At 39.5% G+C, this 26,627-nt stretch overlaps 1 protein-coding gene across 1 annotated transcript; it reads right to left on the bottom strand.

Annotated features, from left to right (window-relative positions):
- Positions 1-1,152: 1,152 nt before the first annotated feature.
- On the bottom strand, positions 1,153-25,071 carry NAE1 (NEDD8 activating enzyme E1 subunit 1). Its single transcript, XM_070760410.1, has 20 exons — positions 24,934-25,071; positions 22,424-22,527; positions 22,280-22,340; positions 21,322-21,352; positions 20,029-20,100; positions 18,265-18,344; positions 16,795-16,904; positions 14,572-14,681; positions 12,079-12,141; positions 9,599-9,662; positions 8,551-8,642; positions 8,378-8,437; positions 8,111-8,244; positions 6,724-6,799; positions 6,257-6,296; positions 5,002-5,088; positions 2,837-2,929; positions 2,521-2,635; positions 2,390-2,439; positions 1,153-1,448 (listed from the first exon to the last, which is right to left on the bottom strand). Exons 1-20 carry the CDS (start codon positions 24,996-24,998, stop codon positions 1,339-1,341), a joined length of 1,617 nt encoding a protein of 538 aa, XP_070616511.1. The 5' UTR covers positions 24,999-25,071; the 3' UTR covers positions 1,153-1,338.
- Between the last annotated feature and the right edge of the window lie 1,556 nt (positions 25,072-26,627).

Here is a 26,627-nt window from a genome sequence, read left to right as displayed (position 1 = left end):
ATGGCATGTAATCCTTACCACTATACCAGTGTCATGAATTCTTTTCCAAAATGTTTTATTTTCTTAATGGTTTAAAGACACATTTATAATATTGAGAACAACACTGCATATTATAGTGAGTGGGATCTAGAATTTATAGACCACAGCTGATCATAGAGGAAAATCTGAGTAGTGGTTTTTGTGGGCTCCATTTCTCTGTAGTCAAATGTCCCCAAAAGCTGCTATAAGCATTATGAAAACCTCCAAAATATATTGGTGTCAGCACTACAAAGGGGAAAAAATCAATTAAAAATGCTGCCTTTTTCTTTACCAGTAGCTTTCAATGAATGCCCAATTCTCTTTGTGAAACAGTTTTTTCATGGAATATATCTGTAAGTTGCAAGAAACTGTTTCTTACATATGAAGATCTAACACATTGCCACTGCGTATTTACTTCAAACAGTAATTTCTTTAGCACAATGTTTAAAAATTGGGTATGCCTAGGTACACCCATACTGTTGTGGGTGTGCCTAGGTACACCCACGCTATTGTGGGTGTGCCTAGGTACACCCGCATTACACCAACACTCCTTGGGCTGCACTGCCTATCAATTGGTCTCCAGTCACAATTTAAGGTATTGGTTATTACCTATGGCTTAGGACCAGTCTCCTGCCACATAGCTCCCAGCAACCGATTTAGAGTCCACAGGGTCGGCCTTCTCCGGGTCCCATTGACAAAACAGTGTCGACTGGTGGGGCCATGAGGGAGGGCCATCTCTGTGGCGGCCCCACGTGTCTGGAACCAACTACCCCCTGCTCCCACCCTGCTGGCTTTCCAGAAAACCTTAAAAACCTGGCTTTGCCGGCAGGCATGGGGGCTGTGAGCAACTAACATTCCTAATTTCTGGCTCTATAAAATATGATTGGGTATATATGATATGGTATGTCTGTGTCGATGAGGTTTTTAGATGGTTTTATATTGACTCTATTGTTGTATTGTTTTTATTGTTTTATTGTTGTAAGCTGCCCTGAGTCCTTCGGGAATAGGCGGCATACAAATTAATTAATTAATTAATTAAATATTTCATACGCACACACACTCTTGCTGCATGTGTATATAAAATATGGAGAAGAGGTGTAGGTAAAGTGGCTACATTTTGAAGAAGCCATAATGTCCACGTCCTAATGTCTTTTATTAAAATGCAAGGTACATTCTTTATTACAATTTGAAAGAATTTAGAAAGACTAAAATAATACAAAGAAAGGAGCTGGCATTATACACTCTTTTCAGCGATACTTTTAACAGAACAGAATGCAAATCAAGAGCCGTTGCAGATTCCAACAACATAGTTGGGTTGGTTTACAGTTTGAATGTTGCTGAGGTCTGAGACATCCCATTGTAAATGTAGGTGTTGTTAAATATTACAAATTGCCTGGTAACAATTTTCACAACTTCCTGAGCGGCAGCTCCTGTAAAACAGCCAAGGAATAACAAATAAAAATATATAAGAAAAGCCAATTGATTCAAATCCAAATGCATATTTCCTAGCTCTACGTTTTCTAAAATCAGATGCCACCTTACATCAATGGGTAGAAATAAAGCATTAATACTCTTGTGATTGACTCAACTCAATGGACAATTGCAGTTTTTCCATGTTAAATCTCTGGTAGATTCAGTTAAAAAATCCTGGCAAGAATTTTTCTTTCTTTCTTTCTTACTTACTTATTTATTAGATTTGTATGCCGCCCCTCTCCGTAGACTCGGGGCGGCTAACAACAATAATAAAACAGCGTATAACAAATCTAATATTTAAAATAGCTAAAAACCCTTATTAAAAGGGTTTTTATACACAAAACTTTGGCAAAAGTTTGTCTATAATCTGAATTTGTCAGTTGAGAACCCTTTTATACCTATCCTATCATCAACAAGAGAAGTTGGGGTAATAGGTATTGGAAAATTCAACTACCAACTGTTCCCTAAAAAAAAGCCTCTTCAATATTTTCATTAGCAGTTTGTGACTCCAAATTCATCTTACTTGATCCTCCCAATTAAAATTCAAGCAGGGTAATTTAATCTGGGGAGTTTTACGTGCATCTATACTGGCTGCAGTTTAGAGATTATTTGTTTAATATCTCAGCACATATATCAAGATATACTAACAACTATAGAGTACAAACTAGTATTATTGTACATGTATAAACTTTGGAAACAATTTTAAATCTGAGATATTTTTATCAGAGCAAAGGGAATTTTATCAGTATAATGAATGGTTACTACCTCTAATTAACACAAAGGTATTAGTACAATGGACATGAGAATAAAAAGTAGTATCAGTGTAAGACATACTAAATCTATTTGCATGTCAATTGGTTTGAGGTCACATGGAACATGAAAAAGGCAATATTTTTACCTCCTAGAAATGCTGCTATGGTGTGTGGTTCGGCAGCTCCATATCGACAACTACAAAAGGAAAATAAAGTTGCCATAATATAATGCATCATAATAAGTGCTTGGAAAGTATTTTTGCAAGTTAACACTTACAATTCATGGACATAATCATCTTTGACTGTTACCGGCAATCCATACTCCTGAAGAAAACTATTAAGGCAAGATTTAAGTTTTCCAATGTCATCCTCCACTTGATAGTTATAAACACCTGAAAAGAAAATATGATTCTTATAGACATAATATTTTATTGCAAGTAAATGAAATATAATTTTGTTACAGAAGAGAATACCACCCTATCCCATAGAAAAATATACCAAGCAGAAAAGAACAGAATTACAGAAAGTACAGTATTACAGAAATAATTCATTTTTATCTCAGAAAGCATATGATATATTGAAAACAACCTTACCAGGGTATCTACCATTGTGTTTAAAAAATCTGTCCACCGCTCGTAACATCAGATACAGCACCATTTCACTATCTGGATTGTCCATATGAGAAGCTTCAAGTAACAAAATGTAAATTGCAAGAGAAAATTGTTAAAGGCTTGACTAAATGTGTTTCCTCTTTCTCAATTTCTCACATAGCATATTCCACTTGCTATAAGAATGTTTCCATATCGTATTTATATCTCCTCCTCTCTATTCTCTGCATCCACACTCTGCCATGTTACACATTTATAGATAAGAGCATATAGTCAACCTACAGGACAGGAGACTTAGATTTTTTAAATTAATTAATTGGATTCAAGATATTGTATATTGTGTATTATAAGTTGTGAGTCCTCAGAGAGGGGTGGCATAGAAATCCTATCATCATCATCATCATTATAACAACAACAACAACAATAACAATAATAATTTAAAAAGAGCTTCTCTATCACATACATAAGACAAATCGCTTGGGAATTAAATACATGAGTTGCTTTAAGTGTTGAAGAGGAAGCAAATAAATAACGAAGCAGTGGAAGTGATGTGTCGGTGCCTGGAGGCTGTTGGGGTCTGGATGGGTGTCAACAAGCTCAAACTCAACCCAGACAAGACGGAGTGGCTGTGGGTTTTGCCTCCCAAGGACAATTCCATCTGTCCATCCATTACCCTGGGGGGGGGGGGAATTATTGACCCCCTCAGAGAGGGTTCACAACTTGGGCGTCCTCCTCGATCCACAGCTAACATTGGAACATCATCTTTCGGCTGTGGCGAGGAGGGCGTTTGCCCAGGTTCGCCTGGTGCACCAGTTGCGGCCCTACTTGGACAGGGAGTCATTGCTCACAGTCGCTCATGCCCTCATCACCTCGAGGTTCGATTACTGCAATGCTCTCTACATGGGGCTACCCTTGAAAAGTGTTCGGAAACTTCAGATCGTGCAGAATGCGGCCGCAAGAGCCATCGTGGGGCTCCCTAGATTTGCCCACGTTTCTGCAACACTCCATGGCCTACATTGGCTGCCGATCAGTTTCCGGTCACAATTCAAAGTGTTGGTAATGACCTTTAAAGCCCTACATGGCAGTGGACCAGAATACCTCCGGAACCGCCTTCTACTGCACGAATCCCAGCAGCCGATAAGGTCCCACAGAGTTGGCCTTCTCTGGGTCCCGTCGACCAAACAATGTCGTTTGGCGGGCCCCAGGGGAAGAGCCTTCTCTGTGGCGGCCCGGCCCTCTGGAATCAACTCCCCCCAGAGATTAGAACAGCCCCCACCCGCCTTGTCTTTCGCAAATTACTTAAGACCCACCTATATCGCCAGGAATGGGGGAACTAAGACATCCTCCCCCAGGCTTTTATATTTTATGTTTGGTATGTATGTGCTGTATGGTTTTAATTGCTGAGGTTTTATATATGTTTTTTAATATTGGATTTGTTTTACTGCTATATTGTTTTATTATTGTTGTGAGCCGCCCCGAGTCTTCGGAGAGGGGCGGCATACAAGTCCAATAAATTATTATTATTATTATTATTATTATTATTATTATTATTATTATTATATAAACTAGATTTTAATACAGAGTTTAGATGTCTCTCACAAAAACAGTGACTAGAAAAACCATTCCAAGTAATTGCATTAATAAGCAACATTCCTATATACACAGTACATAACTTGAATGCTCTGAATATTTTGAGTCACCCTACCCACAATCTTTTGATATTCGCCATGATGGACAGGATTGATGGGAATAAAACACCACCATAATCTGTAATTTCTTTTCCTATGCTCTTTGCTTGTTTAGCTATAAATATGCCAATATCTACCAGCCAGCTCAGTTAATAAAATACTATTCATTTATTTACCTAGTGACTGATTCAAATGTTATGCAGGGACAGTAAGAGTATTTATTTACTGAATAATAAAAACAAGCTACACATGTGATTCATCATCACAAGATTGCATTCACAACATATACAAATGCAAAGGGGTTTTTTTCCTGGAGATCTCAGATCTTGCTTGCAACTAAAATCTTGTTTCTACATTATAGCAAAAATGAAGAAGGTAGAAAAAAGGCCATGCTTCTTCTATATCAAACAGATTTATCTGTACGTTAAAACACTGCAAAAGGATCCAAATAAATAAGCTTACTGATCTCATCTTTGTTCGAAGTATTCAGTCCATATTCTTCAGAAAGAGATCGACATCGTACTATGCGAAGAAATGCTGAGTTACTGCCTAAACACAGAATATCAAGAGGGGGAAAATGGGAACGGGACAGGAGAGAATAGGTATTTTAAATATAAAAATTCTTACAACCTGCAGGAGAGAGTTATGTCATTCTTGCAATTATATTTCCAAACAATATTTAAAAATTTGCCACGGAATTTGAAGTACAGTGATACCTTGTCTTACAAACTTAATTGGTTCCGGGATGAGGTTCTTAAGGTGAAAAGTTTGTAAGACGAAACAATGTTTCCCATAGGAATCAATGGAAAAGCGATTAATGCGTGCAAGCCCAAAATTCACCCCTTTTGCCAGCCAAAGTGCCCGTTTTTGCGCTGCTGGGATTTCCCTGAGGCTCCCCTCCATGGGAAACCCCACCTCCGGACTTCTGTGTTTTTGCAATGCTGCAGGGGAATCCCAGTAGGGGAATCCCAGCATCGCAAAAAGGAGGTGGGGTTTCCCAGTGAAGAGAGCATCAGTGAAATCACAGCATCACAAAAACACCGAAATCCTCGAAACCCCGCCTCCAGAACTCTGTGTTTTTGTGATGCTTCCATTTCACTGAGGCTCCCCTCACTGGGAAACCCCACCTCCGGACTTCCGTTGCCAGTGAAGTGCCTGTTTTTGCGCTGCTGGGATTCCTCTGCAGCATCACAAAAACACGGAAGTCTGGAGGTGGGGTTTCCCATGGAGGGGAGCCTCAGGGGAATCTCAGCAGCACAAAAACGGGTGCTTCACTGGCAACGGAAGTCTGGAGGTGGGGCATCCCAGCAGCGGTGGTGGGTTTGTAAGGTGAAAATAGTTTGTAAGAAGAGGCAAAAAAATCTTAAACCCCGGGTTTGTATCTCGAAAAGTTTGTATGACGAGGCGTTTGTAAGACGAGGTATCACTGTACAAGTTTTCAATTTTTCTATAAAGTTCTCAACTACGATGTCTAGTTATGCAGCATACAGTTATACGGTAGCGAAGTCCTTTTTAAAATGTTCTTCCTGCACTATTAAGGCTAATCAACAACAATAAAAAAGCATTTTAGGGGATTCAGTTTGGGTACATTATTAAACAATGACTGATTTCTTGTTTAACCTATTCCATTAGTAGGAGCAGTCAAGTGGAAGCAATTAAAAAGAATCCCTTACAATTTAGCCTTGTTAACTTGACGTAAGCATAACAAAATACTTACAAAGCAATTTTAAATCTTTTTGAGAAATGGATTCTGGTGCCTGTGAACAAAATGCAAATTCGTTTTAATGAAATCAGAATTGTCTTCTAGATTCCTGTTACAGAATTTGATTTAATCATATGTCCATAGCTGGGGGCACATACCCAATTATAATGTTTTATCTATCTTGTGCAATTCCATTATTTATTATTATTATTATTATTATTATTATTATTATTATTATTATTATTATTAATTAGATTTGTATGCCGCCCCTCTCTGTAGACTCGGGGCGGCTAATGTTTTGGGAATCAACCACAACAAGAAATATTTCAAGATGCCTTACCCATTCATCCCCGCCCTGCCATTTGTTTTGTGAGGTGGGCAGTTCTATACATTTTAAAAACATACATAAATAAATAAATTTTACTTTACCCTTTACTTCAATTTCTTTTAAGAGAATGAAAAGTGCATTTTCTACTACTCACTTTGCCAACTGACTGCAACAGCTTTGCAGCGTAATTAGAGACAGCCTCGGCATCTTTCTTGGCTTTATCACGGTATCTTAAAAAAATAAAGTTCTAGAAATGAATTTCAGCAAATCTAACCCTAAAATCAATAGGCTTCAGAATATGCACACTTTATTTACTAGAAAGAAACGAATGCAAAGCCAACTGTTCTGTCTTTATGAAGGTTTATTTATACTGGAGCGTGCAAAGCAGTAAGAATTTTCAATATTTTATATTTAAGTTGGAATTCTCTGATCAAGAATAGGAATTCTTTGAACACGAAATTGGATAAAATACGTCTTGTCTTTCCCCCAAATGAGTAAAATGGAGTTACAAAAAAGGAACTGAGGAAATTAGTTTCTACTTAGTCACATCAAATCAGCAGTATATTCTTCCTTGATGTTTTGGAAGGGCCACCTACACCAAGTTATGTAGAGGAATTAAAAACACTGCATCTCTGATTTATTTTACCCATAGAAGTAGAACACTACTATAGAAGAGTAGGTAGAGCTTGGGGGGCAGAGTTAAACATGGCATCAGCTTAGAGTCATTACATTGCCACCAATTTAAGTCCATAAGTCCAATCCCTCTTAAGTTATGTTGACTCTTATCTGGCACCAATTTAGTACTAAACTTTAGTTGACTGGAGTCTCATGAGTAGGTTTGAGCAACTTATGGTATGATCTTGATCCTTTGCCGACATCTACTGAATACTCTGAAATATGGAACTAACCAACTATAAATTACCACTTCTATATCACCTCTGCCTAAATGCGTGTCTTACATCTACAGCAGTGGTTCTCAACCTTTCTAGGGCCACGACCCCTTAATACAGTTCCTCGTGTTGTGGTGACCCCCAACCATAAGTCTAGCACCAATTCTCTCAACAGAGCTTTGAGCTGATTGGCAGGAAGGTCAGAGGGATGCCTCCACTGTAAATGCCTGATTGGTCGGATTGTAAAAATAAATTCTAAGATGCCAGAATAGAAGCTTTAGTTCCTAATACCAGGGGAAATTTGTCTTTTCCCAGAGTCTCAGGCGACCCCCATGAAATAGTCATTCGACCTCCCAAAGGGGTCCCGACCCCTAGGTTGAGAACCACTGATCTACAGGAAGAGAAGCAGAAAGCTTTTTCCATTGTGATTATGACATTATTTTTACTATGAATTAAAAGCAGTCTTTGATATTTTTAGAGCTAGCAATTGTAAAACTTTGCCACCAGTTTGATAGCACCTTTATACCAAAGTTAGATCCACCCCAAAATAGGGAGCTGATAAAGTCACAATGAAAGCATTTGCAGAAAACATCAGTTTGAAAGGGAACTTGATACAAATATGACACTAAACGACTGCAGAAAAATACTTACATATTTTGCAAGCTGATAAATTTATTTGAATCTGCAATCATATCTGGAATTGTACCCCTGACAGGTAAATTTCCTTGACCTTCTTTGCTCACAAATTCTTTTACGGCTCGGGCCAGAATCCAAAAAGATGGAGTCTAAGGAACAAAGAAGAATGAAATAAGGAACAAAGAAGAATGAAATAAGCCAAACTAGATTGATCTAGATAGATAGATTATTCAGAGTGTCAGAACTCTGGACTAGAATATTCAATTGATTTGTATTTACTACCTGCTGTGAAAGATTGATACAATGATCATCGCTGAAAATATCTTCAATACCACTTGGTACCTAAAAGCCAAATTCAAGAAAATATTTATTTCCACATTGAGGGTTTTTTCCCCCTTAGGAATGCAGTCATTATGAAATTAAAAATCCTGATAGAAAGGGCAAGCTTCCTTTACCTTGGTAGCAATTACAGCCGTGTTTACATTTTTAATGGCTTCTTCAAAGTTCTCCTCATCTTCCAGTATTCCATTTTCATTCTTTAAAATTCCTAGAAAGAAATGACGAACTGATTGAATTAAGATTTATTAACTAGAAAATAGGTGATAAATAGACCTCCTTTATCTTTTGAATTCATATTAATATTGTTGTGGTTCATCCTGAGGCTGCTCAGGGACCGGCTGTGTCTCTGCTGGCTCCATGCCCGGAGGAGGATGACAGCGAAGAGGAGGGGGCTGACGGGGGAGAGGAAAGTCAGGAATGGGATGAAGGAGAACAGCATGAGAGCCCCGGGGGGGGGGGGGGGGGGCTCTCCCCAGCCAGTAGTTTGGAGTCATTAGGTGATGAAGCACAAGCCGTCATTGACATGCGACAGAGACGTCCAGATCAAAGAAAGGAGCAATTAAAGAAGTATTATCAACACTGAATTAGGAACAGCTGGGCTTGGGTGTGGTCCTCCTTAGGAGGGTTTAAAAGGCAGGCAAGCCCTTGAAGCCATGTGGAGTGTTATCAGTTTGGAGTTACGTGAACCTGCATTGTATCTCGGTGTCTCTGTTCCTGGCTTGTGGCCCAGCAGTTTGGAGGAACCGTGGGAGGTAGATATCTGTTATCTACAGCTTCGTCTTGGCAGCAAGAATCCTGTATTGCTGCATGGACAATTGCCTTCGTGGATATATTTGGAGTTCCAGTGTTTTTCCTGCTTTGTAAGGACATTTTCTGTTACCTGTGTTTTTCTTGAATTTTATAAACTGCCTTTGCCTTTTACCGGTGTGTCTGGCTTCTCTTTTTGGGTTGGTCTTGGCGTCCGGAGTGACCCAGACAGAACAAATATATGGGAATATTTTAGATACATCAATGAGCTTAACTTAATTTAATTATAATTTAATAAATTAATGAGCATACACATTGCATGCTACGGATATAGACTTAGACACATATTTACATGCGTCTTTAAATAAAGCCTACCAATACATAAAGCTACAATAAGGCAGTGTCAAAAACTCTCACCTTGCCTAATGGTCTCCCGAAAGGCTTCCTTTTCTTTGTAGTTCTTAGGTATCTGACCATTATTCTAAACAGAAATATCACAGGTTTTAATTATATTAAACTATGTATTAAGGGAAATAAAAATTAGTTCAACATCAAACCATAGGTGAATCTGGCTCAGTTTTGTCGTAAAAACAAATGAGTCTTAAAATTCCACTCTATTAGGAAATGTCAGGACTCCAATTGTACGTATAATAATGCTAACCAAATCATAGGTAGCTGCACCTGCTGGAAGATGGGTTCAAGCAAGAATATATAAAGTGGAGCACATCAAAAAGTTACTTGTACATATTCAAGTCCAAATGTTTAAGCCAGGGTACTGCAGTGAGTTACAGCCAAGTTCAATCTATTGTAAATATCTATTATCAGTGGAATAAGCTATGACTAATTTAAGGCCTATTCTTTGCTAAACATGACTCAGTCTTGTTGTGGTTAGCTCTGGCCCAGCTCCTGCCCCAAGGACTGTGGATGTGGGGGAGACATCCACATACTGCAGGCCTGTTTTGCCCCCGGTGGAATCTGATGAAGGCTCCTCTGACCAAGAAGATATGAGTGACAGGGAGGAGGAGAGTGTGGCAGACAGCTCAGAAGGAGATCAATTATCTAGCTCCTCCTTGGATTCAGAACAAGAGTTAATGATACAGCCACGCATGCGGAGAGCGATGCATAGGCAACAACAACTGAGAGATTATTATCAAAGAAAATGAGGCCACCTGTGGTTGGGTGGGGCTGTGGTAATTAGTGAGGCTGCTATAAATAGCAGCCTGTGGCTTTGGCCATTGTGGAGGATTATCTGATCCTTGTGTTTCGTGACTGCTTTACTGACTTTGACCTTTTGTGTGCTGATTTTTCCCCGCTTTGAAACTAAAGCAGAGCAAAGTGTGTTTTACTTTGTGAAAGAAGGACTGTGAATTGCCTCACAGCTGCAAGCTAAGTATCACAGGACTGATAAGGGACTTGTACAAATTACCAGTTTGTTTGGAGATGAGTGCTCTTTGCTATAGCAAAAGAGGACTTGGTTTAAGTGAATTTTCATTATAAAGAACATTTATATTTATCTCTTCCTTCCTTCCTCTCTTCCTCCCTTTCTCTCTCCCTCTCGTTCACTTTTCTCTCCCTTCCCTCCCTCCCTCCTTCTTTCCTCTCCTCTTTCCCTCCCTCTCTTTCCTTTCTCTCCACGTCTCCGGCTTTGCTGACCGGCACAAGGCTAGAGCCAGCTGCCCGGGAAAGCCAGGAAGGTCCTCTTGCCCCCCCCCCCCCCAGCCGAAAACACAACGGAGGTCTTCTGCCACCAGCTTGAGCCTCGCGTTGCTCCACCTCGCTCCGCCTGTCATCCTGGACCTCCGTTGTGTTTTCGGGGGAGAGCGGCAGGAAAGCCCTGTGCCAGCCAGGAAAGCCGGGTTTGCTTTCCGTGAAAGCAGTGCGCCTTTTAAACACGCTGCTTTATTGCAACTCTTTCCTGGGGGGGGGGGGGAGGAGGCCACTCCCCCCCCCAAGGAAAGAGGTGCAGGAAAGCTTTCCTGGCCGGCACAGGGCTTTCCTGCCGCTCTCCCCCGAAGGTCTCCGTTGTGTTTTCGGCTGGGGGGGGGCAGGAGGACCTTCCTGGCTTTCCCGGGCAGCTGGCTCTAGCCTTGTGCCGGTCAGCAAAGCCGGAGACGTGGAGAGAAAGGAAAGAGAGGGAGGAAAAGAGGAGAGGAAAGAAGGAGGGAGGGAGGGAAGGGAGAGAAAAGTGAACGAGAGGGAGAGAGAAAGGGAGGAAGAAAGGAAGAGATAAATATAAAGGGAGAGAGGGAGAAAGAGAGGGAGGGGAAGAGGGGAAGGAAGGAAAAGAGAGAGAGAAAGAGAAAAAAGTGGAAGGAAGAGAGAAGGAAAGAAAGGGAGAAAGAAAGAGAGAGAGAGAGAAGATAGGAAGGAAGAGAGAGTGAGAGAGGGAAAGAAAGAAAGAGTGAGAGAGGAGAGAGGAAGGAAGAGTGAGAGAGAGAGAGAGAGAGGAAGAAAGCAAAAGAGAGAGAGGAGTGGAAGGAAGAGAGAGGGAGAGAGAAATGATAGAAAAAAAGGGGAAGAGAAATGAGAAAATGATTGAGGCAGAGAATGACAGGAAAGAGAGAGAAATAGAGAGAGAAGTGATTCTTGATTTAAAGTATATGGTAAAAGCACTTAAATAATAACAGAGAAACACTCCCCCAGCACTCACCTGTTTTTATTAATAGTTATGTTTTTGGATTTGCTGGTTATTTTAGTTTTAATAGTAATAGAGTTTTGTTTTGTTTTATTATTAATTTATTTTAATAAAAAAAGTAGGGATTTTATTTATTTATTTATTTATTTATTTGTACTTCTATGCCGCCCAGTCCCAAGGGGACTGCCGCTCAGACACTATACTTTTCCGCCCACCCCGAAAAAAAATTAGAGGGAACATTGCCGCCAAGGTATCTACATACCTCATTACACCATTTTTCTAGATACTGGGATACAATCACAATCCATGGAATGTGGCTGTGTTCCTGCAAATGCAAAATTAAAGCAAGTATAGCGAAATAAAGAAACCAACAAAAATAGTGCAGTTCTAAAAGTTGGAAAGCAGGGCTGTTGGGAAGTAGGGTTGCTGGTACAAACTCAATTCATAATGCAAAAAAAATAGCTAAATCAACAGAATTGCCTTCGGTAAGGGTGGCTACAAAATAATTGCAGAATAGCCCTTTTCACTTTGTGCAATAGATAAAAGAGAAGGTAAGTAGTTTCCTCAATTTTCATTTCGTTTTGAAAAACCACAGCTAAAAATAGAGATTCAACATCCTGTGTTGGACATCTCAACAAGCCAAATGGAGCCAGGCACTTTTAAAAAATGCAAAGCATTTAGATACCTATGAATTATATAAGATTATTGCTTGCCTGCCCCACCTTGAGACTATACTGAGAGCATGTGGAGAAGGCAAGTCTGTAATAATGGAGCTTGTTCAAAAAGCATGCTTGGAATTTGCTTTTTCCCCCTAGAATGAACAAAACGAACTTCAATGAGCCAGTCACCATAACAAAATCAGATTTGACATATAACAGGTGAATCCACTGATCTAAATCAAGCCCCATTTTCATTCTGGAAAGAATGTCCATTGTCGGTCTCGAAGGTGTTTTTCTGGCAGGCAACTGGATTTTCTTGGTTTTTTTCCGTGAAAACATTTTGCTTCTCAACCAAAAAGCTTCTTCAGTTCTGACCTGAAGCAACTTCTTGGATGAGAAGTGAAATGTTTTCAGAAAGAAAGAAGGAAGAAAGGAAGGAAGGAAGGAAGAAAGGAAAGAAAGAAGGAAGGAAGGAAGAGAAGAAAGAAAGAAGGAAAGAAGGAAAGAAAGAAAGAAAGAGAAGGAAGGAAAAAAGAAGGAAGGAAGGAAGGAAGGAAAGAAAGAAAGAAAGAAAGAAAGAAAGAAAGAAAGAAAGAAAGAAAGAAAGAAAGAAACATAGAAGACTGACAGCAGAAAAAGACCTCATGGTCCACCTAGTCTGCCCTTATACTATTTCCTGTATTTTATCTTACAATGGATCTATGTTTATCCCAGGCATGTTTAAATTCAGTTACTGTGGATTTACCAACCACGTCTGCTGGAAGTTTGTTCCAAGGATCTACTACTCTTTCAGTGAAATAATATTTTCTCACGTTGCCTTTGATCTTTCCCCCAACTAACTTCAGATTGTGTCCCCTTGTTCTTGTGTTCACTTTCCTACTAAACACACTTCCCTCCTGAACCTTATTTAACCCTTTAACATATTTAAATGTTTCGATCATGTCCCCCCTTTTCCTTCTGTCCTCCAGACTATACAGATTGAGTTCATGAAGTCTTTCCTGATATGTTTTATGCTTAAGACCTTCCACCATTCTTGTAGCTCATCTTTGGACCTGTTTAATTTTGTCAATATCTTTTTGTAGGTGAGGTCTCCAGAACTGAACACAGTATTCCAAATGTGGTCTCACCAGCGCTCTATATAAGGGATCACAATCTCCCTCTTCCTGCTTGTTATACCTCTAGCTATGCAGCCAAGCATCCTACTTGCTTTTCCTACTGCCCGACCACACTGCTCACCCATTTTGAGACTGTCAGAAATCACGAAAGAAAGAAAGAAAGAAAGAAAGAAAGAAAGAAAGAAAGAAAGAAAGACCAGTTGCCATTTGGAAAAAGCACCTTTGGGACAATCATGTCCTGGATGATTGAGACGCTCCATAAAAGCCCTTTACATGTAGTAAAGGTAGTAAGCATATACAGTGTTCCCTCGATTTTCGTGGGAGATGCGTTCCGAGACCGCCCGCGAAAGTTGAATTTCCGCGAAGTAGAGATGCGGAAGTAAATACACTATTTTTGGCTATGAACAGTATCCCAAGCCTTCCCTTAACACTTTAAACTCCTAAATTTACAATTTCCCATTCCCTTAGCAACCATTTAGATTATTACTCACCATGTTTATTTATTAAAGTTTATTTAAAAAAATGTTTTTTAAAGGCAGATTAAAGTTTGGCAATGACATATGACATCATCGGGCGGGAAAAACCATGGTATAAGGGGAAAAAACCGTAAAGTATTTTTTAATTAATATTTTTGAAAAACCGTTGTATAGACGTTCCGCGAAGTTCGAACCCGCGAAAATCGAGGGAACACTGTAATGCAATTCTAGAACAAATTCAAGAAACATCTCTAATGCTTGTCTATGGAGATTCTTAGTCAATTCAGGTCTTGGTTGTCCCAAAGGTGCTTTTTCAAAAGGCAATTGGACCTTCTGGGGGTTTTTTTCTTTGAAGACGTTTGAGCAGAAGAAGCTTCTCGGAGGAGAAGCGAAACGTCTTCAAAGGAAAAACCAGAAAGTTCAGCTGCCTCTTGAGAAAGCACCTTTGGAACATCTCCTAATGTTTGTATGCACATACTGATGAGTTGGCCAAGTCTGTACCAACCTTTTTTTCCATACGCTCTAAATCGTAAGACTGAATATGTTCTCTCAGCTCTGGAAACGGATTGTCCAGTCTCAAATCATCCAAGGCGTTATCAGGGTGAGATTCTATAACTATTGAAAGATTAAAAACAACATTTCAGTTCTGAAGCCATAACTGAAGGCATCCTTATTGCTAAAGCTTGTGGATTCCCCGCAATTTTGCTCACGTTATTTTTTAAAAAAAATTTTTTTATTATTTTCAAAGTAAAACGAACAAAGACATACAACATTAAACACTTAAGGAGCTACTATTGCTCCGCTTATCATAGAAGTCTAACTAATACAAAATATAAAAAGCTCTAACTGTTACAAGATCTAAGCAGAAAAGCCACACTTGAAGATTACATTATCATTAAATTTAATTATAGATTTTTAAAATTAAGATTATTGATTGAGTTTCTTTATATATATATATATATATATATTTAACAAAAAATAATAATAATATACTTATATGTATATATATATCAAAAAGCAATAAACAAATTATTAGTAATACTTAAAGAAGATAATATAAACACTTCTGAGTTAGTTATAATATAAACTATATAAACTATATAATTCTATCTTATAATTTTTAAGTAGTCATTTATTCTTATATATTTAATTTTTAATGCTATTTTTAACATTCCACCAATCATATACTTTATCCCAAATTTTATAAAATTCTGTTTCAGTTTGATTGTTCAACCTTTTAGTCATCATGTCTAATTCTGCACACTCTATAATTTTTTTAAACACCTCAGTGTCTTTCGGTATCGTCTTTTCTTTCCATTTCTGCGCGAATGTTATTCGTGCCGCCGTCAATATATGTATTATTAAATAGTAAATTTCTTTTTTATACTTTATATTTGAAATACCCAATAGAAAAAATTCAGGAGATTTTTTAATCTTCTCCTTTGTTATTTCATTTATCCAATTCTCTACTTTATTTTGCTCACGTTATTATAAGAGCTGTAACACATAGAATATCTCCGAGACCGCCTTCTGCCGCACGAATCCCAGCGACCGATTAGGTCCCGTCAACTAAACAATGTCGGTTGGCGGGCCCCAGGGGAAGAGCCTTCTCTGTGGCGGCCCCGACTCTCTGGAACCAACTCCCCCCAGAGATTAGAACTGCCCCTACTCTCCTTGCCTTTCGTAAGCTCCTTAAAACCCACCTTTGTCGTCAGGCATGGGGGAACTGAGACATCTCCCCCGGGCATATACAATTTATGCATGGTATGTTTGTATGTATGTTTGTTTAGTAAATGGGTTTTTTTTTTAATCAAACCGGGGTTTTTTAAATATCTTAAATTATATTTGGATTTGTTATAAATTGTTTTATTCTGTTGTGAGCCGCCCCGAGTCTGCGGAGAGGGGCGGCATACAAATCTAAATAATAAATAAATAAAATAAATAAAGCTGGCCTTGAAGGGCTTGTGCTTAAAACGTTGGTCTCAAAATATTTTAAATAAACACAATTCAATGATTATGCATACATTTGTAATTGATGTGACCTTTCCTGTCTATTGAACATTGCATCCAGAGGTGATAGCATGCAGTGTAAAATCCAAGGGGTATTTCAAGTCAGATTTCAAATGATAAATTATAATTTGGAACTGATGATATTTCCTGCCTTACAAGTTAAGGAGGTGATTTAAAGAATTATCCAATTTATTTTCTTTATCAAAATAATCTATTTCAGTATACCTCATTTCATTTTGGATGTTGGTTTCTGAAAATGAGCCACCTGAGATTAAAAATACAGGAGGAAAAACATAGAAACTTTTGCTACTTACAATTTTAATATTTGTTTTTTGTTTCTTTGTTTAGATTCGTATGCCGCCCACTCCCGAAGGACTCAATAAATGGTTACATATTGCAGTAGTGGTATTCAAAAATTTTACTACAGGTTCTGTGGGTGTGGCTTGGTGGGCGTGGCAAAGGAAAGATACTGTAAAATATCCATTCCCTCCCAATTAGTTGGGAATCAGAAGACAGAGAATAAATTGGGGCAGGATCAGTCAAAGATGGCATTTACCGGTTCTCCAAAGTACTTAAAATTTCCACTACTGGTTCTCTAGAACTGGTCAAAATCTGTTAAAACCCACCTCTGGTTCAGAGTAATTTTAAATCACTAATTATTTTATTTGGATATTCTTTAATGATAGAATGTTTTTTTTTTAATCATTATGCATCTTACCGGGATGTTCTTTAATAACAATTCTCATATAGCCTATTAGTCCATAAGTTCTACAAATTAACAGAGGGATGTTGTAATTCCAGAGGACATCAGCTAACCTGAGCAATGTACTGAAAAACAGAAGATATAAGGCAAACGAACAGTGAACATTATGCAGAAAATACACAACCACTAGAATCTACCTACAAATATTTATTCCATATACAGAGCATCTATAGATAACTCTCATATTTCAAGATCTTGAACAAGCAACAATATCTTGTAATATCTCCTTTAGCTTGCCACCTTCTAGTATTTTTTTAAAAAAATTACAATTTTATATTCCATATAAAATAGCAACTCTTTGAAAGGCAAGTTATATCCACACTTGTGTTCAAGCAAACACATACAAAATTCCCATTCAGCCTGTTTTGATAGAATATCTGAAAGTTTTGATTTTCGACCTTTGTGTATAATAAAGATGAAAAAGAAGCTTGTCTGATAAATACACAATTTTAAAGTATATGAGAATGACAAGAGATGGACAATGAGACCACAAATCACATTAGATCAGATATTGTTTGATTTTGACTTAGTATAATATGTGAACTCAAACACTGTGGCTTAATTAATACACCATGTTTGAACTAAGGCAAAGCTGTATCAAGCAAGGGATAAAGAAAAATAACCAGCTACAGAGATTATATCCTGAAAATAAAAACGCATATTTTCCATTTTTACAAAACAAACACAAAATAAAACACACGTCTATGAAGACCATAATACAGTGGTACCTCAAGATACGAACCCCTCGTCTTACGAACAACTCGTGATACGAACCCGGGGTTCAGAAAATTTTTGCCTCTTCTTACGAACTTTTTTCGAGTTACGAACCGGCGTTCGGAGACTGCTGGGAAGCCACGCGGCTGTTTTAAAAGGTGACAGCCGGGTGGCGGGGCTTCCCAGAAGCCTCCCGAACGCCGGTTCGTAACTCAAACAAAGTTCGTAAGAAGAGGCAAAATTTTTCTGAACCCCGGGTTCGGTTCGGGAGGTTGCTGGGAAGCCCCCCAGGCCGGCTGCGACCTTTTAAAACAGCCGCGCCGCTTCCCATCTGTCTCCTGAAGCCGAACGCCAAAGCCGAACTTCCGCGTTCGGCTTCAGGAGACAGCTGGGAAGCGGCGCGGCTCTTTTAAAAGGTCGCAGCCGGCCTGGGGGGCTTCCCAGCACCCCCCCGAACCCGGGTTCGGGGGGATGCTGGGAAGCCCTTCAGGCCGGCTGTCACCTTTTAAAACAGCCGCGCAGCTTCCCAGCAGTCGCCGAAAGCCCTTTTTTTGCGGGTTTTTTTTTGGTTGCACGGATTAATTGACTTTACATTGTTTCCTATGGGAAACAATGTTTCGTCTTACGAACCTTTCGTCTTACGAACCTTCTCCTTGCACCAATTAAGTTCGTATCATGAGGTATTACTGTATCAACTACATTCCAGCTTACCTTTCTGGGAGTTGAGATGCAATCACTACATTAAACCGACAGAAAAAAGAAGGATCGTTGTCTAGAAGTTTATCTGGGCTCTTGAGAAAACATAAAAAGCACTCATTTGTATTGCAGAATAAAACAATAAATATAAAAAGATTCGGAATTAAAACTTTCTTTTCTAGCTCAGTACAACCGCAAGCCTATTTTTAATTGGTACAATAATCTAAACTCAAATATTTTCCCCTTTGGAATGGCATGTCTATAGACAGTTCAGTGCTGTTCATCATAGTTGGCATACCTCACCTACATTGGTCAGGTAAGTCGCCTCAATCAAGGCTATTGTAACTTGACTATTATTAAATTCACATCAGAATTAATATGGAATTAGATCAATAGAGTAACCACTGCAAAAGAAAACTGTTGCAGGAATAAATTCATGTTGCTTACGGCAGTGTTTCCCAACCTTGGCAACTCGAAGATATTTGGACTTCAACTCCCAGAATTCCCCAGCCAGCATTCGCTGGCTGGGGAATTCTGGGAGTTGAAGTCCAGATATCTTCGAGTTGCCAAGGTTGGGAAACACTGCTTACGGTATGAAATCATACGCATCTTAAAAAGGATTTGTTGCCTGAAAGTGAGAAATTGGTTACAATTTTGATATTAGTCTACCCAAGAGCAAGATTTGATATTATGGTAGTAATACCCAGTTGTACATCTTCATCCCATGTCCAGTCAACGAAGCAGTGGAAGTGATGTGCCGGTGCCTGGAGGCTGTTGGGGTCTGGATGGGTGTCAACAGACTCAAACTCAACCCGGATAAGATGGAGTGGCTGTGGGTCCTGCCTCCCAGGGACAATTCCATCTGTCCGTCCATAACCCTGGGGGGGGGGAATTATTGACCCCCTCAGAGAGGGTCCACAACTTGGGCGTCCTCCTCGATCCACAGCTCACATTAGAGAAACATCTTTCAGCTGTGGCGAGGGGGGCATTTGCCCAGGTCCGCCTGGTGCACCAGTTGCGGCCCTATCTGGACCGGGAGTCATTGCTCACAGTCACTCATGCCCTCATCACCTCGAGGCTCGACTACTGCAACGCTCTCTACATGGGGCTACCTTTGAAAAGTGTTCGGAAACTTCAGATCGTGCAGAATGCAGCTGCGAGAGCAATCATGGGCTTTCCTAGATATGCCCATGTTACAACAACACTCAGCAGTCTGCATTGGTTGCCGATCAATTTCCGGGCACAATTCAAAGTGTTGGTTATGACCTATAAAGCCCTTCATGGCATCGGACCAGAATACCTCCGGGACTGCCTTCTGCCGCACGAATCCCAGCGACTGGCTAGGTCCCACATTGACTAAACAATGTCGTTTGGCGGGACCCAGGAGAAGAGCCTTCCTTGTGGCAGCCCTGACCCTCTGGAACCAGCTCTCCCCGGAGATTAGAACTGCCCCCACCCTCCTTGCCTTTCGTAAAGTTCTTAAGACCCATCTCTGCCGTCAGGCATGGGGGAACTGACACATCTCCCCTGGGCCTATACAGTTTATACATGGAATTTTTGTGTGTTTGTTTGCTTTTAATAATGGGGTTTTTAGTGTTTTTTACATTATTAGATTTGTCCTTACATTGTTCTTGTTATTGTTGTGAGCCGCCCCAGGTCTACGGAGAGGGGCGGCATACAAATCTAATAAATAAATAAATAAATAAAATAAATAGCTGACATACTTTTGTGACTTGTTAGCACATGTGTATAACGTGTGTAAAAATGTTTAATGCAAACCTCTTCCACAAAATTTCCACAGACATCGTTATTCAATTCTTGTAGCAGTTCTGTGGCACATTGTGCTCGATTCTGTTTAAAAATAAGCAGATGTGTTACATTGCTGTCACTGCCATGAACAGGTTTAAAATTTTATCCTGAAAGTGAGAGTATAAATATCCCCCCCAAAAACCCACCCCCACCTTTCAATAAATAGGTACAAAATTGTACTGCATATTCCAATTTCCAAAATAAGGATTTGGGGGTAGATGTAATTATAGATAGATTGCAACATTCAAGAGAGATATGAATACAGATGTTTTAATAAACATTAATGGGAAAATGTTAGGGGAAATCCTGGGGTGATTCCTTCTGAAAACATAGACATGAATGATTTAGGTCAGGGGTCCCCAACCACCGGGCCGCAGACCAGTACCGGGCCGTGGGGCATGTTGCACCGGTCCGTGGAGTCAGCAGCTGCCGGCCCTCATGCCGCCACCCCCTCCCTCCAGCGCTTCGCCTCCCGCTGGGCAAGAGGCCTCGGGAGGCAGGTTCTGCCGGCCACAGGACGATGGACGGGACAGAGGGGCGAGAAAGACCGAGAGGCTCAAGCCTCTTTTGGCTTCTGCCGCGGGGCGCTTTTGCGTTTTTGGCTGGGGGGAGGCAGGAGGGCCAGCCTGACCCCCTCTCTCCAGCGCTTAGCTCCCGCTGGGCAAGAGGGCTTGGGAGGCAGGTTCTGCCGGCCACAGGACGATGGCGGGAAAGAGGGGCGGGGAGGACCAGCACCCCCATGCTTAATCCCGCCCCCAACCACGCCCCTTTCCGCCCCCACTGGGCCATAGAAAAATTGTCTTGCTGAAACTGGTCCCTGGTGGAAAAAACGTTGGGGACCACTGATTTAGGGCATATCAGAAAATGTCCAGCAATGGATGAAGAAGGGCATACAAACTTACAGAAAAAGTAACAAAACATTGCTTTAAGTTTTGTTCAGAGTAACACTTTGTTTGCAAGCACCCATGATTAGATCTTCAAAGCGAATTAACTAATCATTTGAAAAGGATTACATGCTAAGAAATCTACTTATTTGTTTTAAAAGTGGGTCACACAAGGATATAAATTTAGGCTGCAACATATATTTATTTAGGAATAAATTCTTACAAGGGGATCACTTCTCTGTAGATATGTATACAATTGTTAATCACACAAGACATGTGTATGTGTACATTTATTGTGAAAGGGGAAAAAGTTAATTGAATGGATCCTATGCATTACCATAACCATTCATGTAAATAAACACATTTAGTATTTCCTTACTTGACCAATATTGCTTCTTTGCAGGAAGAAGCTAAAAAAGAAAAAAAAACCATTTCTTTAGAATGTTATCATAATGACATTTTCTAAAATAAAACAATGAAAAAAAAGTGTACTCCACAGATAATTCTAATACATTTTTCCTCTCTAAAAAAACCCTGCTTGAAATCAATACATTTGAGTATTGCATGTGAATTTGTAAATTCACATAAATAAAACCAATAATTTCAATCAGGGCATTTCTGGGTTAGTCTACACAGATTTCTTTTATTTAATGATTTGCAATTAACATCTCAGTTGATTTTACCATTCTATAAAACTGATCACCAGGAATGTGGTTGAACAATGGCATTAACAAAGTTTCAACACAGGTATATAATGAAATGAGCAAAATTGGTAAGCAGCAAGAATGTAAACTATATTTATAGCAGTATAGTATTTCACATATTTTTTGTTCCATATTCCCACCAAGTTTCAAATCAATCTGAAATTATGCTTTTACCAACTGTAAAACATTGAGACATAGACACAGAGAACACTATAAGTCTATCGGTGTTCCCTCCAGTTAAACAATATGGAAGTATTAAAAATGGCACTCAGTTTAACTGCAGTTCATGGAGTAATGAGGATTTAAAAATTCTTCCATCTACCATTGTAAATGGGACTAAAAAAATCCCATTGGATATTTATATATTTTAATTAAAAATAAATGAAATTCTTGCCATTAAACATTGCGGCACAATTGGCTAATCTCAAAACAAAAATATTCATTGGAATGTAGTGAAATAATTGGTAGAAGTCAACGTTAGTGGGTTTTAATCATACGTTAAAATGGAGCTTTAAGTGCCCAAGTATTTTATTTACTGAAACAAATCATTATGCTTTTGTATTATGCCATTGTTTATACCATAATAGGCATATTCACCAGAAAATTACCAAATATTTGTAGAAAATGCATTACCTGTTTCCAACATCTTCCCCAGTGACTGGATTCCCATCTATGATTGTAAAAGATCCAATACCTTAAAGAACAAACCAAATCAGTGATCAGATTAAACTACAACTTTATTGGGGACCAATTATATCTTTTAAAAGTAATTTATACCTGGTAGAACTAGGTTTTTAAGTATTTCGGTTCCGGTGGCTGTTGCAGTTATCACACAAACATGAGCAGATTCTAAAGCTTCTTGTCCATGATCACCCCATAACCTGCAACATCAAGAAATACGACTTTCAAGACCAAGAAGCAGAGAGAAAGCTACAGAAAACTGATACATTACCAATGTCCCAAAGATGGGTTTTTTCCCCCCCAAGAGGCAACTGGACTTTCTAGGGGTTTTGGGTTTTTTTTGAAAGAGCATCTTCCAAGAAGCTTCTTCAGCTCTGAAAACAGTATTTATTTATTTTTATTGACTGATTGATTTTGTCCAATACACAATGAGGGTTTTAGTGGAACCCATACCACATCTCGGACATCAACACCCTTGAAAATGTCCAAAGATACTTCACCAGAAGAGCCCTTCACTCCTCCACTCGAAACAGAATACCCTACGAAAGCAGACTATCAATCCTAGGTCTAGAAAGCTTAGAACTACGTTGCCTAAAACATGATCTAAGTATTGCCCACAAGATCATATGCTGCAACGTTCTACCTGTCAATGACTATTTCAGCTTCAATCGCAACAACACAAGAGCACGCAACAGATTCAAACTTAATATTAACCGCCCCAAATTTGACTGTAAAAAATATGACTTCAGGAACCGAATTGTCGAAGCGTGGAACTCATTACCCGACTCAGTAGTGTCAACCCCTAACCCCAAACATTTTTCCCTTAGACTATCCACGATTGACCTCTCCAGGTTCCTTAGAGGTCAGTAAGGGGCATGCATAAGTGCACCAGTGTGCCTTCCCTCCCCTGTCCAATTGTCTCTCCTTATCTCATTTATCTTTTCTTCCTTTCAACTATGTTCACCTATACTTTTATATCTTATCTTCTATTCTTTTCTTTACTTATATTATTACATATCTTTCTCTTCAATGTTTATTATGTATTGGACAAAATAAATAAATAAATAAAATAAATAGTGGGTATACACATAGTAAAATACATGATGAAGGTTATAGAGGAGATACTCATAGTAAAATATATCTAAGAAAGAATAGAAGAGATAGGAATAAAACATATCAATGAAAGAATAGAAGAAGAGATATAGGAATAGAAGAAAGGCATAGGAGATATAGGAGGCCAATAGGACAGGGGTCGGAAGGCACTCTAGTATTCAGTATTAAAACAAAAAAACAAACAAATAACCCACCCACCCACCCAGAAAATCCAGTTGCCTCTTGAAAAAGCACCTTTAGGGCAACCACGACCTGGATGACTCAAAATCTCCAAAGACATTATCATTGATTGCTTTAAAATGTAAAATATTTCTGACTTTAAAACGTGACAGAAAAAAAAATGGATTGAAAGGCAGTATGTAGGCATAAAATAAATCAGTCGCTCAAAATATCTATTGCTGTCCTCTCGTAAAAAATGAGAATTTCATTGTGTCTTTGTCCATATATATACACACATATTCACATACTGGATGTGGGATGAATGTGGATGACTGTTTTTAATGTATTGGGGTTTTGGATCTAATTTTAAATTTAGATTTCCTTTACATTGTATTAATAATAATAATAATAATAATAATAATAATAATAATAATATGCCGCCCCTCTCCGAAGACTTATTGTTGTGAGCCGCCTTGAGTTAGCGGAGGAGGGCGGCATAGAAATCTAATTGAGAAATATTGTATTGTATTGTATTATTGTATTGTACTGTACTGTAATTAATGGACAAATTGATGGATGCACAGACAGGCAGGCACAGATTGTGTGTCTGCAATGAAATAATCGAACGAAATATATTTGAAATAGAAATATACATTATATTATTGTATTTATTACGTGAGCTGCCCTGAGTCTGCAGAGAAGGGCAGCATAGAAATCTGATTAATAAATATATTATTAATAAATAAATATTGTATTGCACTGCATTACACATATTATATTACACGTTTTACACATATTATATTATATTAATGGACAAATTGATGGATACACAGACAGGCATAGATTGTGTGTCTGCAATGAAATAATTGAACGAAATAGAATTCAAATGGAAATATATTTATTATATTTATACATATATTATACACAGTTGTGTGTGTATAATATGCATATCCACATATGTAATATTTAAATACAGGAATATTTCGTGTGCCAGACATGCACATACCATGGAAGACATGTGCATATGTAACATGTGCACATCCATCCATGGTTACAACATGCACATACAACTCGATATGCAAATGTAAAACATGCACACTAAATTCGTATCAAAGGATCCCGGAAATAAGGAACCAAGAGAGGAAGAGGAGAAGGAGAAGGGATTTTGCACGGGAGAAGGGGACCAAAACAAGCTGCGGAGGTTGCAAACCCCGGGCGCCCCAATGGACACGCTGACCCCCCGCCCTCCTCCGGCCGGAAGCGGCCCCACCAGCGGCTTAGAGAGCCCCTCCACCCCCAAGGCTCGCAGCCGGACCTCGCCGGCTCTTCCTCGCCTCAGCTGCCGGTCGTAGCGCTGCTCCTTCAGGCTGAGCCGGCCCGCCGTTCGGCCCGACGCCATGACTCCGCTCCGCAGCTTGGGCCTTCCTCTGCGGTTCCCCGCGTCGCCGGGGAGGGCGACCGAGAGCGCGGTTGTCTGCGCCTGCGCGGAATCCCGCACGCTGCTTGGGATTCCCCTGTGTTGTGTGTGTGTTTAAAAAATTGCAAAAGGTAGCAGAGGTTGGAAGGCACCTCGGAGGTCTTCTAGTCCAACCCACGGCTCAGGCAGGGGAGATCCTACAGCATTTCAGACAAATAGTTAGCCAATATTTTCTTCAAAACTTCCAGTGTTGGAGCAGTTACAACTTATTTATTTTATTTTGTTTGTTTTGTCAAGTACGTATTAGTGGTGTACAAAATAATAACAATAATAGTAATAATAGTAATAGTAATAGTAATAATAATAATAGTAGTAGTAGTAATAATAATAATAATAATAATAATAATAATAATAATAATAATTATTATTATTATTATTATTATTATTTATTAGATTTGTATGCCGCCCCCTCTCTGAGGACTCGGAGCGGCTCACAGCAAATATAATAATATTTATATACATGATACTACGGTAGTAAAAAAAAAGAAACATTAAGACAGGGGACGGAAGGCACGCTGGTGCACTTCTGCACGCTCCTTACTGACCTCTTAGGAATCGGGAGAGGTCAAGAGTGGATAGGCTAAGGGTAAAGCAAGTTATTCTACTGCTTAATTATTCTGTCAGGAAATGTCTCCTTAGTTCTAAGTTGATTCTCCCCTTGATTAGTTTCCACCCATTGCTTCTTGTCCTGCCCTCAAGTGCTTTGGAAAACAGGATAGGTAGAAACCGGTAGGAAAATTTTGAATTTTTTTCTTTTCCCCCCTTCTGGGCTCTGGGTATGTTTTAATGAGGTTTGTTATGTATAATTTTAGAAGTGTGTGTGTGTGTTTCTCTGTGTACATACACATACAGTTTATATAGTACAGTGTTTCCCAACCTTGGCAACTTGAAGCTATTTGGACTTCAACTCCCAGAATTCCTCAGCCAGCATTCGCTGGCTGGGGAATTCTGGGAGTTGAAGTCCAGATAGCTTCAAGTTGCCAAGGTTGGGAAACACTGATATAGTAGATAATGTATATTTTTGTCCACCTGTAATATGTCCGCCTGTAATATGTATGTGCACATATGGCATATATGGCACATGTACATAGAATTAAATAGTATATTTGGGATGTTCAGTAATAGTAAATAGATAGGGAAATTGTATCTCTTTGAGACGAGGAGAGGCCAGGTACCCTAACCCAAACCCTTGACGTGAATGACGTCAAGTTGGCCCCCTTTAAGCCAGTCACATGACCTTTAAGCCACCTCCTGGTCACATGAGCATCAAGCTACTCTCACCTGGTCACATGGCCAGCAAGCCACACCCATAAAATAAGCCACGCCCATGTTGAGGTAGTAAACATTTTTGCAGCCCTTCACTGGGAGACCTTTTTGCCCTCCCTGGGCTTTCTTTGAGTGAAAACAGCCTCTCTAGGATCTGGAGGCTTCCCAAACTTTTTCGCCCTGCCTGAGACTCTGGACACACCCTGCACTTATCTGCATCTATACAGGGCCGTGTGGGGACTCTTGGGACAGGACGGACAGTGTGGGTGGGGCCAATCAGGAGTG

The sequence above is a fragment of the Erythrolamprus reginae genome, chromosome 9, assembly GCF_031021105.1.
Source record: "Erythrolamprus reginae isolate rEryReg1 chromosome 9, rEryReg1.hap1, whole genome shotgun sequence".
Classification (NCBI taxonomy): Eukaryota; Metazoa; Chordata; class Lepidosauria; order Squamata; family Dipsadidae; genus Erythrolamprus; species Erythrolamprus reginae.
The sequence above is the reverse complement of the archived record's forward strand: the minus strand, read 5'-3'. Positions and strand labels throughout refer to the sequence as shown.

Coding starts and splice junctions, on each gene's coding strand:
- NAE1 (XM_070760410.1), bottom strand. CDS start 24,998: ATGGCGTCGGGCCGAACGGCGGGCCGGCTCAGCCTGAAGGAGCAGCGC. Junction 8,245..8,377: donor GTATCAATCTTTCACAGCAG/GTAGTAAATACA, acceptor TTTGTTCCTTAG/ACTCCATCTTTTTGGATTCT. Junction 6,297..6,723: donor TGTTGCAGTCAGTTGGCAAA/GTGAGTAGTAGA, acceptor TTTTGTTCACAG/GCACCAGAATCCATTTCTCA.